The sequence below is a fragment of the Macrosteles quadrilineatus genome, unplaced genomic scaffold, assembly GCF_028750875.1.
Source record: "Macrosteles quadrilineatus isolate MER2022 unplaced genomic scaffold, UCM_ALF_1.0 Scaffold_9__3_contigs__length_116548681, whole genome shotgun sequence".
Lineage (NCBI taxonomy): Eukaryota > Metazoa > Arthropoda > Insecta > Hemiptera > Cicadellidae > Macrosteles > Macrosteles quadrilineatus.
In genome coordinates, this window is record NW_026542602.1 from 51,328,201 (window position 1) to 51,345,048 (window position 16,848).

A 16,848-nucleotide genomic window follows, 5' to 3' on the forward strand; every position below is an offset into this window, starting at 1 on the left:
TAACATCCTGTCCCCCGTGACAATTTCTCATCACGGCTACTATTAAAAGGGGGCCTGGGGGCGGAGCCCCCAGCGAGCACAAGGCGAGTCTAAATAACTATACAGCCCGATGTGTAACTGACTCACTCACTCACTGGGGATACTAATTCTAGACCACTTCTAGATGAGCTAGAGACTTGAAATTTTCGGTGGTTGTAGGTCTAGTGCCCAAACCCCCGGGAAAATTCCAAAAAGTGACATTTTTTTATTTTAACCCCCCCGTAATCTCGAATTTCCCCCCCATGTTATTCTTATGGGAAATAGCATAGAAAATTGCTGACTTTGGTAAGCTCATCTGAACAACTTAGAAACGTGCTAGAGACTTCAAATTTGCGTAGTATTGTAGTGAGAGATCTTACGTTGGCGGTGGAATGTGCAAATGTCCCATTTTCAAATTTTAACCCATCCAAAAATCCAAAATGGCGGACCTCTGAAAATGAAAAAAAACACTTTCTTTCAACCGGATGTAGCTCGAAAACGGTAAGAGATAGAAAAGATTTGAAAGTATATCCAGGAACAGGAATTAAATTTTCTACAAAACCCTCTTAGGCGTTTTCCAAAAATCGGACTCCTTCAGCTTCAAAAAACGGCCTACTTTCAAAATTTTGTAAATTTCATTCACATTTTTTACGGTTTTCGCTATTTTTTCATATTTAAATAATTTCCGGATAACATCCTGTCCCCCGTGACAATTTCTCATCACGGCTACTATTAAAAGGGGGCCTGGGGGCGGAGCCCCCAGCGAGCACAAGGCGAGTCTAAATAACTATACAGCCCGATGTGTAACTGACTCACTCACTCACTGGGGATACTAATTCTAGACCACTTCTAGATGAGCTAGAGACTTGAAATTTTCGGTGGTTGTAGGTCTAGTGCCCAAACCCCCGGGAAAATTCCAAAAAGTGACATTTTTTTATTTTAACCCCCCCGTAATCTCGAATTTCCCCCCCATGTTATTCTTATGGGAAATAGCATAGAAAATTGCTGACTTTGGTAAGCTCATCTGAACAACTTAGAAACGTGCTAGAGACTTCAAATTTGCGTAGTATTGTAGTGAGAGATCTTACGTTGGCGGTGGAATGTGCAAAAGTCCCATTTTCAAATTTTAACCCATCCAAAAATCCAAAATGGCGGACCTCTGAAAATGAAAAAAAACACTTTCTTTCAACCGGATGTAGCTCGAAAACGGTAAGAGATAGAAAAGATTTGAAAGTATATCCAGGAACAGGAATTAAATTTTCTACAAAACCCTCTTAGGCGTTTTCCAAAAATCGGACTCCTTCAGCTTCAAAAAACGGCCTACTTTCAAAATTTTGTAAATTTCATTCACATTTTTTACGGTTTTCGCTATTTTTTCATATTTAAATAATTTCTTTTTGCAAATATTATTAATGCTCTGTATTCTTCTTACTTTACTTTATATTTTACTCATTTAATGGTTTTTTGTATCTTTACTCCTTAACCCCCAAAACTTAGGTTTAATGTCAAAATTTAAAGGTTTTTTACCACTTTTACAAGCCCCATGTTATTCTTATGGAGAATAACATTGAAAAATGCCGACTTTAGTATGCTCATCTGAACCACTTAGAAACGTGCTAGAGACTTGAAACTTGGTAGTATTGTAGTATGGGATCTTATATTACCGGTGAAATTCCCAAAAGTCCCATTTTCAAATTTTAACCCCCCCAAAAATCCAAAATGGCGGACCTCTGAAAACGAAAAACACTTTTTTTTTTCAACCGGATGTAGCTCGAAAACGGTAAGAGCTAGAAAAGATTTAAAACAATCTTAGCGAAAGGAAATTAAATTTTCTACATAACCCAGTTAGGCGTTTTCCGGAAATCACACTCCTTAACCTTCAAAAAACGCCCTACTTTCAAAATTTAGTAAATTTCTTTGAAATCTTTTACGGTTTTCGCTATTTTTTCATACTTAAATAATTCTTTTTTGCAGATATTATTAGTGCTCTGTGTTCCCCTTAATTTACTTTAAATTTAATTTATTTAATGTTTTTTTGTATCCTTACTCCTTAACCCCCAAAACTTAGGTTTAATGTCAAATTTTAAAGGTTTTTTACCACTTTTACAAGCCCATGTTATTCTTATGGAGAATAACATTGAAAATGGTAGACTTTGGTGTGCTCATCTGAACCGTTTAGAAACGTGCTAGAGACTTGAAACTTGGTATTATTGTAGTAAGGGATCTTATATTAATAATGAAATTTGCAAAAGTCCCATTTTCAAATTTAACCCCGCCAAAAATCCAAAATGGCGGACCTCTGAAAACGATAAAACAAGTTTTTTTTCAAACGGATATAGCTCGAAAACAGTAAGAGTTAGAAAAGATTTGAAAGGATCTTAGCGAAAGGAAATTAAATTTTCTACTGAACCCATTTGAGCGTTTTCCAAAAATCGCACTCCTTAAGCTTCAAAAAACGTCCTAATTTAAAAATTTTGTAAATTTCTTTCAAATTTTTACCGGTTTTCGCTATTTTTTCATACTTAAACAATTCCTTTTTGCAAATATTATTATTGCTTTGTGTTCTCCTTACTTTACTTTAAATTTTACACATTACATGTTATTTCGTAATTTTACTCCTTGACCCAAAATACTTAAGTTTTTACCACTTTTACGAGCCCCATATTATTCTTATGCAGAATAAGATTGAAATTTACGTGTTTTTAATTTTTAAAACGACTTTTCGTATATATATTTCTATTTTTTATGCTCCCAACATTAAGAGAAAAGTTACGTAAGTGACCTTCTATAATTTTAATTTACGAAAAAAAATTTTAAATGGTGGATTTTCAATCAAAAAGGTAATTTTTTACGCATTTTCTTATGGAGAATTAGCATGTTTTGACAGGCATGTTCGGGCACTTCTAGACGTGCCAGGGAGATGAAATGTGGCACGCACGTGGGTTTTGGGCCCAACCACTCGGTAAAATTCCGAAAAGTCGCATTTTCCTCTTTCAACCCCCTCTAAATTAACAATTCCCTCCCCATGTTATTCTTTTGGGAAATAACATTGAAAAATACCGACATTCGTACGCTCATCTGAACCGTTAAGAAACGTGCTAGAGACTTGAAATTTTGTAGTTTTGTAGTACGGAATCTTACATTACCGGTGAAATTCGTAAAAACCCCATTTTCAAAATTCAACCCCTCCAAAAAAATCAATTAAAAAACCCTATTTTTGGAAAACACGTTTTTTTTAAACAGCTGTAGCTCGAAATCGGTAAGATCCAGACGCGATTTGAGGAAAAATCGTAGGTTCGCAATGAAATTTTCTACAAGACAGTTTTATCGGAGAAGGCGTCATATCGAAATTCACACTCCTTCACCTTCAAAAAACGTTCTAACTCCAAAAATTGTGAAAATCCTCTATTTTTTTACGTGTTTTTAATTTTTAAAACGACTTTTCGTATATATATTTCTACTTTTTATGCTCCCAACATTGAAAGGAAAGTCCCTAGAGTGACCCTCAATAATTTAAACCCACAAAAAATTCAAAATGGCGGATTTCCAATTGAAAAGATGATTTTTAAAGCATTTTCTTATGGAGAATTAGCATGCGTCGACAGGCAAACTAGACGTAAACGTTAGTAGGTGAAATATGGGCGTTTGGTGACAGAAAAAACACTTTTGTCACTTCTAGAGTAGCTACAGAGCTGAAACTTTTTGTAAAGGTTTGTCTTAATTGGCAACCAAAAGGTGAGTGAGCGTAGCGAACGAGCTCCAACCTAAAAGTGAGTGAGCGTAGCGAACGAGCTAACCTGAAGGCAAGTGAGCGCAGCGAACTCCAACCTAAAGGTGAGTGAGCGTAGCGAACGAGCTTACCTGAAGGCTAGTGAGCGCAGCGAACGAGCTTCAACCTAAAAGTGAGTGAGCGTAGCGAACGAGCTAACCTGAAGGCAAGTGAGCGCAGCGAACGAGCTTCAACCTAAAGGTGAGTGAGCGTAGCGAACGAGCTTACCTGAAGGCAAGTGAGCGCAGCGAACGAGCTTCAACCTAAAGGTGAGTGAGCGTAGCGAACGAACTTCAACCAGGATTTGATTGAGCTATGCGTTTAGTTTAATTTTTTCCCCATCTCCACCCCAAATTCGTGTTTAAACCTGAAATTTTAACTTATTTTCCCAATTTTTTTTGATTTTGACTGCGCAAGGGGTCCATTCTTCATGCCGATAATTTTCACCAACCCCCCGCCCCCGAAGGGGGCCTAAGATTTTGTTTAAATATTAATTTACCTCACTCTAACTCCTAAGACTTTATATCGATGTTTTAGAAGAAAGTTTTAGAGGTTGTGACTTAGCAAATTTAATTTATCATAGCACCGGCCCTACATCGAGACTCTAACATGTCAAGACTGGTTTAGTTTGCACTAAAAACCCCTCTATAGAATACTTCGCAACTGCCAAGTAATCTTAATCTGTCTTTTGCTTTTTGCTTATCTGTCTTTTACGCAAAAAGCAAAAATGTTTCCGGACAACATCCTGTCCCCCGTGAACATTTCTCATCACGGCTACTATTAAAAGGGGGCCTGGGGGCGGAGCCCCCAGCGAGCCAAAGGCGAGTCTAAATTATATACAATGTGATTCAAACTTACATGGTTGGCGACAGGAATTTGTGATTCTGTTGAAGGCTTCAATGGTAAGTTCTTATCAATTTTTAAGCATGATACAAAATCCACCTAAAATGTACAACAATTTAAATCAGAAGCAAATATTTGAAATAACAGTAAGTACAGGTCAAAAACTATGCAGAATAGAGACTGGATTTCGAGACATGATCAGGGTGAAATGTCTACCTCTCAAAATTTGGGGTGTACAGTAGACTCCCTCTTAATCGGGCTCCTCGGGACCAACGCCAGTCCGGATAATGGGTTTTCCGGTTAACCGATGTACCCAAAAACTCGTTAAAACGGACCGTTTAAATGCATATTGTATACAGTAGTTGCATCAAATTTAGGAGAGCGTTGTATTTAGACATGTGATTACTGGTTCCCACGAGAACGGTCGTTTAAGTACCGCCCACTACCTGCCGATCTACTCTGGTTAAACCGATGTGCTGATAAAAATTTTCCGGTTAAAGAGATGTCATTTCTGCCGAGTGTAGTCGGGTTAAACCGATGTCTGGTTAAAAGGTGTCCGGATAAGAGGGAGTCTACTGTACTAGAAAATTTAAAATATTTATCATATAAAATTAGTTTTCCAAGATTATTTAAGATTTCATATTTAACTGGAAACAATTCCAGCTATGTAGTCTGTGATACTGTTGAAAGCAAAGCAACCAACTGGCACGAGCAGCAAAATCAAGATTCGTTACCACGATCACGTGGACTTTGAGATAATTTTATCCCAAACCACAGCATCAGAACATTATTCTTCCTGGCACATTTACCTTAACACTTAAAACAATGTTAACTTTTAATGTAGGTAGATTTTCTTCTAATAATACTAGCCCCATCTAAGAATGAAACTAAACTAGGGTTCGTTTACATAAAATCAACTAAACATACAACTCTACAACACAACAACAACAGAACACATACAACTTAACACGGTCTATTCAACTTAACATACAGTATTTGGTTTACCTAAGTGACACTAAAAACAGAATGTCACATACAAAATATTATACACGTGTTTCTTGGTTGGTTATTCATTCTTATTTTCAATAATCTTACCTCATCTTCGGCCATGTCTTTGTTCTTACTCTGCGAAAGCTGAAAAATACATAGCTAAATAATTAAAAAATCTAAACAAAGTTTAAAACAAACACTACCAAGATATCACTTGATAATGAAGCCACCAACTTTATCAAGACAAATTATAAAAATACAAAACCACTAAATAAAAAAGAATTACGAATGTTCATTAACATTTCACACAATCTAACCCATATCATCAACTGGATAAATCACATTGGACACCAGTTCTTGATTTTTTATACTCTTCGAGAGCTCATCAACTAGCTTTGACAGTAGCTTGTGCTCTGTGTTAGATGAACTCGGTATTTGTCTCTACTCTCTACTTGTCAAGCAAATATTGTACGGTAAAACCTCAATAAGAAGACTCATGGGGATTAAATAAGACTTGTTATCAAGGTCGACTTCTTATCGAGATTTGCAATAACATTTGGTTAGGGGAAAAACAAATTCAAGGGGATTTGAAAATTACACTCGTTATTCAAGGATGACTTATTATCAAGTATGACTTGTTCTCGAGTGTCTTGTTATCGAGGCTCCACTGTAAGAAATTTGCAATAATGAACCACCTCAGAAGTATAAGCAATTCATGCAACTAAAAACTATCTAGACACAAACCCCACAAATTTAACTTACATAATTATAATTTGAAAGACTGGAAATCCACCTAAAACGCTCTTATCACAACTGTCTCAAAAATGTGTTTTTGTAGGACGGTGAATTAAAATTGTGAAAATAGGCCATTTTTAAATATTTTGATAAGTTCTGCAAAAAGAAAATTTACATTGAAGCTGTTAGTGGTAGTTGAAGGACACTATGGTGGTAGTAAAATAATAATCACTATAATTATCATCAATAACTTGTATTGCCATTGTCACAACATACTAAATAAACCTACCTTGGCACATTGTTCCAGACAATTCTTGAGAGCTATCAAGTTGACTCTCTCAGCACCAACTGGATTTCTGAAATGCTCATGTTTATCAAACAATTGGAAATAAAAAATAAACAGTTTTGCCATTTTTATTAAAGTTTTAGGTAAATGTGGCATTAGGCCAGGGCTTTTAAGGATTTTTTAATGGATAGGCATTGGAACAGACTTACCACATTCAAAAATAGATGTAAATGCACAAATAAACACATATGTGCTATCTATAATATTAAAACGAAACAGTGTTTTTTTATTTCACGATTCTGAATCAACCACTCGACGGATTTTCATGATTTTTGTGTTGAAAGAAAGATAATTTCGAGAACTAGGGAATGTCGAAGCCATAATTTTAGTTTAGGGTCTCAGTTTTTTAGAAATTAATTTTTAATTTTTAAAAAGTCTAGCAGCCGACGCTAAGATTCTAAACTAGCTTTTGGCATAAAATAATTTGCTTAACATAACAGCTGTAAACATTCAGCTTTTGTGTCACAAATTCAGCATTTGGATAAAAATGTAAAGACATACTTAGGGTTGACTTATTTATACTATGTGTAATGCTAATCATTGATACGTTCAATTCTTCTGTAAGAGGATGACAGATAAATTAAATATACATAGTAAAATACTAGGATGTTCAAATTATTTTTTAAAGCAATCTTTGTAATCTTCGATTTGTTTTAGAGCAATATAGTTTGTTTTAACTAACGGCTGGTTATATATAAACTATGGAACTATGAGGTTATTTTATTTACTCTTATTTTGTCATTGATTATAGGAAAGAAGTAAGATTAGTAGAGATAATTAGACCACAGTTTAAACCACAGTTTTAACCTAAATTAATTAAACCACAGTACAAATCGAGACTCTGTACGTGAGTCTTAATAAAAAAGGATAAATGCAAATTATTTTACTGCAACACTTTTCAAGGAAAGATTAGAAAAATAACAATGTTTACATGTTTTAATTCTTCGTGGTAGCTTTTTGTTTACAATTAATGTTTGTCTGCTTTAACTTTGCTTGGATTATGCCCGGAAATATTGATGTCATAAAAAGATGAATCAGGAATCACGATTTTAAATTACCACCACAACCTCAGCCGGGTTTTATACAAAGATAAACAGATGGATGACATAGATTGAACACAACGTCAACATTGACCTAGGATACTGCAATTAGACAAACCATCCTTTTATGAAATCGTGTTCAGTTGTGGTTACGTACAAACGTGAAAATATCACTTTTATTTCAATTATGAATATATTGTAGTTTAAATTAACTAATATGGGAAATTACAATGTATATTTATTCAATGAGGGTGGGTAATTATCAAGGATAGAACTGATAACAGTACAATTACAGTACGGATAACAAACATTGACAATTACGTCATTAGCTTTACTAGCGTGTTTACTTTTTATATTCCTGCTACATGTGACCAGTTCTTTTTTTCAAATGAATGTTATTTTAACCAAACAACTGTTTCAAAACAAACTTTTATTGTTTTTACTTTTCTTTGTTTACGCTTATTTATTTAGCAATTAATGCAGTGAAATTGATATAAAGGATAGGTGTGACGATTAGTTTTGATCTTAGGACACCAAAGTTAAATTATGTGTACTGTGAATTTTATTGGATATTATCGTTTTGGCGTCAATATTACAATAGAAAAAAGCGAGAGAGCCTGGATAAATTGATGTCTTCAAAAGAAAACTGAATTAACACTGTGCTGCATTTCTTAGTAAGCATTGAAAGATCTGATTTAAACTATGGAAATATAGGAAAGTCATTTATAACATCACCAAGGAGAAAAAATAGAATTTTTTTTAGAATTTATAATTGTTATTATGGCAATCTAATGAGGCTATGAGTAAGGCTATTTGTAGAAAACACTAAAAAAAGATTAGCTTTTGACAAATGATAAGATATTTACAGAGATTATATCGATATGTTATGTAGCTACATCATGAGTATTTCCAAAATCTTAATAATTAATCTTATATAATTAATATATAAAGAGTCATCTGCAAAAATCGTCCCACTAGCATTAAAAGGCATCATGCGTGGGAACGCATATAGCTTCCGTTTCCCAGGAAATTTATAGACTTTTGAGCACTAACTTCTGTCACAGTATTATTCTTATTTCCTATCCAAAATATAAAATTTGTTTAGTCGAATTTGACGCTTTGGTAAACTAGTTTTTAAATAAAAAATATTCATGGTTAAAAACTAAAAAATATTTCTCATTAACGATAAAATGTTCAAGATATAGGTACCTTTAAAATTTGAAGTCAATAGTATCAATTACAATGTAAACTCAACCTAGACCTAGATCAGTTACCTGCCGGCCTCAATTGAGATTGCTGATGATATAGACTTGTCTGAGCGTGCTCGTACTCTGACAGCGTCCAAGAACAACAACGTCTCTCTCAGCATGTAGTCAGGACGGTGGTTGTGTCCCATCCTGAGACCAGAGATGGTGATAGGAGCCTCCTTCTGCGTGTTCATACAAGCCTTCACTGGACACTTGGGCTCAACACATGCAAGATATCTGCAAATATTTGGAAATCAGAATCGTTTTAAATTGTACCTTGACAGTTTTTTCAACCAGAGCTATGTTTTCATTAGGAAAATTTTTAGAGAAATATTTGGCTGTGGAAGATTTTTATGATCGCACCATAACACATTATATGAGGGATGTAAATATTGTGTAAATATACCTTTGTTTTAATAAACCATAATTGCTATTTTTCCAGCTCTGTTTAATTTATTACTTCACACCCAAAAAAAAAAAAAAAACATTGCTTAGATTTCACACATTATTTATTTTTTATACTACCTCCATAAAAAAAATACCCCTGCCGCAGCAAACCTGCAAACTAAGCGAATTTCCATTTGCCTGATTTGATTTTCAATTTATTTTATTTATTTATTTACTACATGTCATTACATCATTTTTTGACAGGACATAAAGTCATATACAGGATATACTAAAACTAAGAAATAACAAAAATGTCTTACTAAATTATTAATCTAACTTAACGTCCCTATTTAAATAACATTCTATAGAAAAAAAATTTTTTGTTTTTAACCAGGTCTTCAGGGTGGATCTGAACTGTGTTTTACTATCAATATTTTTTATGCGGAGTGGTAACTTATTGTAAACTTGTGGGCCTATATATTGGGGAGATAAATGAAATTTCTCTAATCTATGGGTTTCAGGCTTAATATAACTCTTAAATCTAGTGTGGTGGGAATGAATGGGTTGGTTCATGAATGAGGAGAGATTGTCTTTAACCCAATTTGAAATTTCTAAAATATAGTGATCATAAAATGTTAAAACCGAAAATGTTTGAAAAAGACTTTTACAAGGAGTTCTACGAGGAACTCGCCCAATAATTCTAATTGCTTTTTGTTGAAGTTTGAATATTTTGTTGGAGTGGCATGAGTTTCCCCAAACCAGAATACCATATGTCATTATTGAAGAAAAATAAGCATGATAAACTATAAGCTGAGTCTTCAAGTCAACAGCTTGTCTGATTGCACGAAGAGAGAAAATACAGCGGTTTAATCGTTTGATCAAATTAACAACTTGTGATTTCCAGTTAAGATTTTCATTGACAGTTATACCTAAAAAATTCACAACCTCATTACCTTCATTACCTAAATCCATTCAAATAACATTAGGTTTAACGAGTACCTAGGTTTGCTGCCTACAGGGTAATAAAGTGTGTTTTTTGGTAAAATATTAATAGCTTAGTATAAAATAAATAGATTGGCCAAGTTTGATCCAAATATATGCATAAACAATCAAACTACAACAGTTTACGTATTCTCCATAAGAATAACATGGGAATTTTTAATTTACAGTTTTCTCCGCAACCAATAACCATACAAAAACACTTCAATATAGGCTACTGAATTATTTGTTTTTTTAAGCTCTTCAAAATGGTCTAGAGGAAATTTGGAAAATTTTATGTTTTGAGGGTCAAAAATGAGAAAAACCGATTTTTACCCCCATTAATCCCCGTTCCCATGGTCCGATCATGCTGGTTCACGAACTCCTTCAAACAAACGTAGGTTTACACGTTTGTACCAAATTTCATCGAAATCGGATCATTTTTGCTCGAGTTATCGTTCTGACGGACACACACATATCTAAATATATAAATGGCAAAGCCCTCACTGACTGACTCACTCACTGACTCACTCACTCACTCACTCACTCACTCACTCACTCACTCACTCACTCACTCATCACTAATTCTCCCATTTCCCATTTACCTAGGAGGCTGAAATTCGGTACACCGATTCTTTGGGCATTAAATAGGAAAACTAAGTAGTTTTTATTCTGATCGGGCTTTTGGGCTCCGCCCCAGTGGCTCTGGAGTTTCCCATGTTAACCTTATGATTTTTCATATTTAAAATAAATTTCTTAACAGCTGTTTCAATTAAACAAGTTGGTTCTGTTCTATGATGTTCAATAGCATTAAAGTTACAAGGATTACCAACAGGGTGCAGCACTATTATTTTTTTTAATTTATGACTACATCCAATTTGCAACCAAAAGGTGAGTGAGCGTAGCGAACGAACTTCAACCTGGAAGCAAGTTAGCGTAGCGAACGAACTTCAACCTGGAGGCGAGTTAGCGTAGCGAACAAACTTCAACCTGGAGGCGAGTTAGCGTAGCGAACGAGCTCCAACCTAAAGGTGAGTGAGCGTAGCGAACAAACTTCAACCAAGACGTGATTGAGCCATGCGAACGAGCTCACTTGTGAAGTTAAACGGGGCAAAGCCCGCGGGTACAGCTAGTATATATACATATGAATTTGAACGGATGGTGTTTTTGGCTTCTAGAGACATCAAAATGAAAAAGTAAATCGGTCCCGGGACTAAGTCTTACCATGAGACCTACGGTAATAGCTTATTCCCTATAGGGAAATTCGCTAAAAATGAGTTTGAACAACTTATAACTAAAAAAATGCTATTAATTAAGGAACCACTCAATGCAAAAATAATCTCTCTAAACCATGAATAAGCTGAGCTGTTCATAAAAACAAAATGTAAGTGGTTATTATGGACCACCCGTAATAAGACATACCGTACATGATCTAACATAAGATTTTTTTGATGAAACCAAAGTTTCCCTTCTGCTTGGGGAGAAAAATAGTGTGGTGTTCCTGTTTTGAAAATCAGGGTGGGATCAAAACTGTGCCCCGAAATAAGGTAAAATCCTGCCAAGCCCTTGATTTCATGAAAATTAACTACTAAAATAGTAGTGAGAATGTAATTTCCTAGTAGGTTCTGTATTGTATTTTACGAGATTCAAGATTTAATTTTGCCAACCAGGTTTGTATTCGAAATGCTTACCGTATGTTGTCAGCCTGACTGGTTTGATGGTAGTAGTACCCTTTGCCATCGTGATAACAGCAATACTGCACACGCAGGCTGGGTAGACGTTCTGATGGCAAACTATCTGCTAACCACTGGTCTTCCCACTGGGGTAGGACAAATATATTTATTAACATTTATTTCTATTTATAAAAGGTGCATTTAGTAAAAAAATGGCTCAAGTAACGTTTAACAGAATAGTGATTGCCTGAGCATTGTTATTAATGTAAATTTTGTAATGTTTTGCTAACTTTCAAATGGTTGTTTTTACTTCTCAATAGTGATAAACTTTGTGATATTAGTTTAAGACCAATTATATAACTTAAAATGCAATTTTCTTTTTTCGTAGACTTCAAAGTACACTTTGTAACTTACTTCTTAATTTGACAACTGCTCTGCATGAAAAATGTTTGACTCTTCCAATACATTTGTAATATGTCTACTGGAAATAAACATGTCTTATGTCTTATGTCTTAATGAAAAGTTGATAAAATTGATGAAAAGATGAATGAAAACCACAAAATAATTTTAACTTGAAATGGTCCATTACAATATTAAATGACAGAGGGTTGCAAAAAAGGATTCATTACAAATTAATCACTTGTTTACTAAATCAGTTAGTTTCTTTTGGTTTACTTGTTTTCGTTTTAGGATTCAACTTTGGTTTTTAAGAGTTCAGGGTGAAAGTCGATCATAAATATTATACCTCTTGACTTAATTCAAGTGATGTTTTGTTGAATTTTATCTGGTGAAAAAATATCTTTTAGAATGAAAACATTTCTTAGATTATGCCTTGACTGAAGAGAATTCTTAAATTTGGATGGTTATGCACCTCTTTCATCTTCTCACGGTAGTTGGTAGAGAAGTCTGGCCGATGATTGTGAGGACGGCTCCCGTTTATCGGCTTTATTTCTGCGTCATCATCCAAAGCCAGCATCGCCTGCGCAAGGCATGTAGGGAACAGGCATCGGAGTATCCTATGAACAAAAATGATCAATAGTATGCACAAAGTTTAATAGCTACCACTTCATAATATTATCAATTGAACATAAAGATAAAAAGCAATACGTATTAGATGAAATTTCATATTGCCAACAACAAAAAAAAAACAACAAGATCAACAAGATTTCATACCAGAAACTAGCAGAGTACCTCTTCTTCGTACGGGGTAGACGTATAAGTATAAAATTGTGCTTTAAGTTTGCAAAGGGGAGGACACGGTTTGAGAAAATTTGGTTCTATAAATTAACGGCATGCTGTAGTATAACACATCTACCATAACTATAATGTGCTACCACTGCACCTAAACAATAGAAAAAATTTCTATCAATCATTCGCACAATATCACAAAAAAAGTTAAAAACGTAAACATAGCTTTGAACGATCCTTCTTTGACAGTTCTCATTGTGTATCATAGCTTTTTGTCACTGCTTAGTTCAAATTAGCTGTTGTCATAATAGCAAAAATTGTTTAGTGCTGCACCCTGTTGATAAATCTTATAGCTTTTTAATGCTATTAGAACTTTTTTAGTAAGAACAGCTGACAAAATTCTTTAATTCCTTTTAAATATGAATACTCATAAGGTTAACATGGAAAACTCCAGAGCCACTGGGGCGGAGCCCGAAAGGATTTTTGAGTTAAAAATATGTCTATACGTTAATTAGGAATTTGAGCTACCATCATGTCAAATTGCAGCCCAATCAGACTAGTAGCGTGATTGAACTTCAAACAAACAAACACACAAACTTTCACACACAACTTTTAATCATGATGTTCAAAACAGTTGTTACATTATTTAAAACACTTTAACAAGAATTGTATTCCTAACTACACCTACCTCACGTCATTTTCTATTTTAGTAGAGAAGTAATAATGCCCTCGGTGGTCATAGAAGTATTCTGGACCCTCGATTCTTTCATAACGTTTTTTCTTCACAGGTTTTTGTCTACTTGAAGGAGCTCTGTTTAGAACCACGGCTGCTGATTTCATCTATCATAAATATATCAGATTAGCACAAAATAATTTCAAGGAAATTCAAGTGGGTGTTTAAACATTGGAAAGAGAAGTTCAGATAGTTTACCTGGGAAATTTAAGTCCCGGGGCTTACAAATAAACGTTAAAAGGATACCTAACACAGTTTAAACAAAAAAAACCATATCTTGGCAGTGACATTCTACAATTAACCACTAATTATACAATCCATATTTATTTAATAATGTATTTGTTTAGTAATCAACACCCTAATGTTTAAACCATCATTATGAACCAAATCTTTTGCTACACAACATAACACATAACATAACACAACATAACAACATAACACGTTGTGATTTAAAAATAACCTTTATTACACAACTAAAATGGCTCATAAAAAATGAACATAAAATAATATTGCAATATTCATGCAGACCAAGCAAATTTCTAATCAACACTACTTGCGATGTATAAGCTTTGTAAAATAATCCGGCAACTTCAAGCAAAACAAAATTATAACATAGCACTTCAATACTCACTGTTTGTAACAGTTTATCATCAGTGACTGAAATCTTAGTAGGACGTATCGCTGGTGACTTCAAAACCTCTTTACTAGCTTGGGCCTTGAAAATGGAAAAATGGTAATGAGTGTAGGTCATAATCAAATGGAGCTCTATTAATGAGATGTACTGGTATTGAATGAGAAAAACTAAAGGTTGAGTCCATTGCACAAAATATACTAAACCCAAATAAATAGTTTTCATCTTCTAAATGGATTGGTTAAAAAGTAGCATGTTTTCGTCATATACCTTGATAATAAAACAAGTTGAATTCTACCTCGAACATCTATAAACCATTACCAACCAGACAAACATAGCCACCTTTTACCCTCTAGCATTGCACTATGTCTCCCTCTGATTGCTGGAGAAGATGGTGATGTCCACACGAGTTCTAGTTATAATCAATAATTTGCTGTGGTCCCTAAAAGCGATGATGATTTTTTTATGTGATTGAGAGATTTGTTTAGGAGTTTTCTACGATTGTGGAAGATGATATGGATTTTGCCTTGATTGTGGAGGATCATGATACATGTTTTCATGATCGTGTAAAACAATAATGATGTTTTCATGATCACGGGGGATAAACAAGATTTTGCCAAGATTACAGAAGACGGCGATGATCTCTACATGACCATCGCAAATAGTCTTGATATTACCAAGATAACATTGTCAATGATAGGCGATGACACGTTCGGATTATGCAAGGAGTTAGAAAAGCCAAGGTCGAATCAGCAAGGTTCTACAATTATCAAAAACTTAGTGATATACATCATTCATTGTCTAAATAACCTCCATCTCTCTTTAATATAGTATTACAGCATTCCTAAGTCAATCACTACAGTGTTCAAGTTTTCACTTGGTACAATACAAAGATAATTTCACAAAAGATCTTCACAATCATCCCAGGAATTGTTATACATAGTCGCCTTACCTCAGCCCCGAAGTGATTGTGAGCAGGACTGTTTTTCTCCATTATGATTGGAGCATTTTCTTCCAGTGTCATTTTAGCTTTTGCGTTGCATCCTCTTGTGTTGCAAGCCAAGTACCTGTGGACATCCTCAACTTAAATCCCAAGTTGCCTCGTAACTCGATTATTATTGTTCCAAAAACTTGCACTTGTCAAACTAGTAAATGTTGTTAAACGCAATACATAAATATAACAAACTTTGTTTTGGGATCGTATGGTGTCAAAAGAAAGCTTCAAACACAATTGTGATTACAAGGGGTAATGTCATATACCAACATTTGTGATTGTTATGACAAATATCAAAGCTTCCTTCCATTATTGTATCTTTGGGGGTTAAAACGTTTACCACTTCTTGGCAAATTATGTATTTCTTCCATTAAGGTTTAAGAATTGCTTTAGAATAACACAAAGAAAAACAAACGGTTTTAGCAAATACACATACTCTCTCCCGTTAGATTGTCAAAAACCCTTATTATGGTAGAGCGGTGGGAGTACTGTATGATATTTCATGGGTATAAGGAGAAAAATTTCAATAGATTTTGAGACATGAATTTTAGAGCTGTTCATTCACGTATTAATTAAACTATTTAATTCAATAATCAATTTGAAACAAGATAGTGTTTATTTAAAAAAATCATAACAAAATATAATCAACAACTAGAGATCAGCTGGTTATAGTAATACCAACAAGAGCATTGGGGGATGTACCATCTTGTTAAGAGTTAAAGGATCATGAGATACACATTTTTTATCAAAACCATTACAGCCAAACTTACCAACGTGGCAGCTCTAGCAGTTTTTATGAAAGTCCAATTTTTAAGTATTTTATGAAAATCTGTTATGGCATAAGTAAACAATTAAACTAAATTTCCTTTGGAGACAACTATTATTATTGACTAAAAACAGCTGAGTTCTTGATGGTAGTTATTTTGACACTGTTGCTCTGATCCACACTTACCGGGTGTTGCCAGAGATGGCTAAAGGTTTGTAGACAACTCCATTGCCATCCTTGTAGAGGTAAGAGTGCGGATGAGGACCTGCCATCCGTTCAGAGGCTTTTGTTGAGATCTGCAAAATATAACTCCAGATATAACTTATTAGTTGCGGCAGATCATGGAAGTTTTTTGAATAAAACTAGAGTTTAGCTTAGCTAGCTTCCTTGACAAAATTAAGAGTCCAGGGGCTGATAGATCCTGAGTAAAAGAACACAAAATGTAAAACTGATATTCATCCTGATGTCTGACTTCTTCAGAGCGCCTAGGTTGAAGAGAAAATGGAGAAG

The 16,848-nt window shown here is 34.5% G+C and overlaps 1 protein-coding gene across 4 annotated transcripts in view; it reads right to left on the bottom strand.

Moving 5' to 3' along the window:
* The window catches only part of LOC129002151 (uncharacterized), a 106,384-nt gene that overhangs the window by 69,336 nt on the left and 20,200 nt on the right, over positions 1–16,848 (bottom strand). For all 4 annotated transcript variants that reach the window (XM_054429751.1, XM_054429752.1, XM_054429749.1 and 1 more), the window contains exons 10-19: positions 16,525–16,634; positions 15,531–15,645; positions 14,579–14,662; positions 13,903–14,054; positions 12,898–13,042; positions 12,045–12,172; positions 9,016–9,225; positions 6,645–6,711; positions 5,726–5,764; positions 4,646–4,729 (exon numbers count right to left, since the gene is read on the bottom strand). In XM_054429751.1, the coding sequence (XP_054285726.1) occupies positions 4,646–4,729; positions 5,726–5,764; positions 6,645–6,711; positions 9,016–9,225; positions 12,045–12,172; positions 12,898–13,042; positions 13,903–14,054; positions 14,579–14,662; positions 15,531–15,645; positions 16,525–16,634 (1,134 nt within the window). The remainder of the gene's footprint in view (positions 1–4,645; positions 4,730–5,725; positions 5,765–6,644; positions 6,712–9,015; positions 9,226–12,044; positions 12,173–12,897; positions 13,043–13,902; positions 14,055–14,578; positions 14,663–15,530; positions 15,646–16,524; positions 16,635–16,848) is intronic.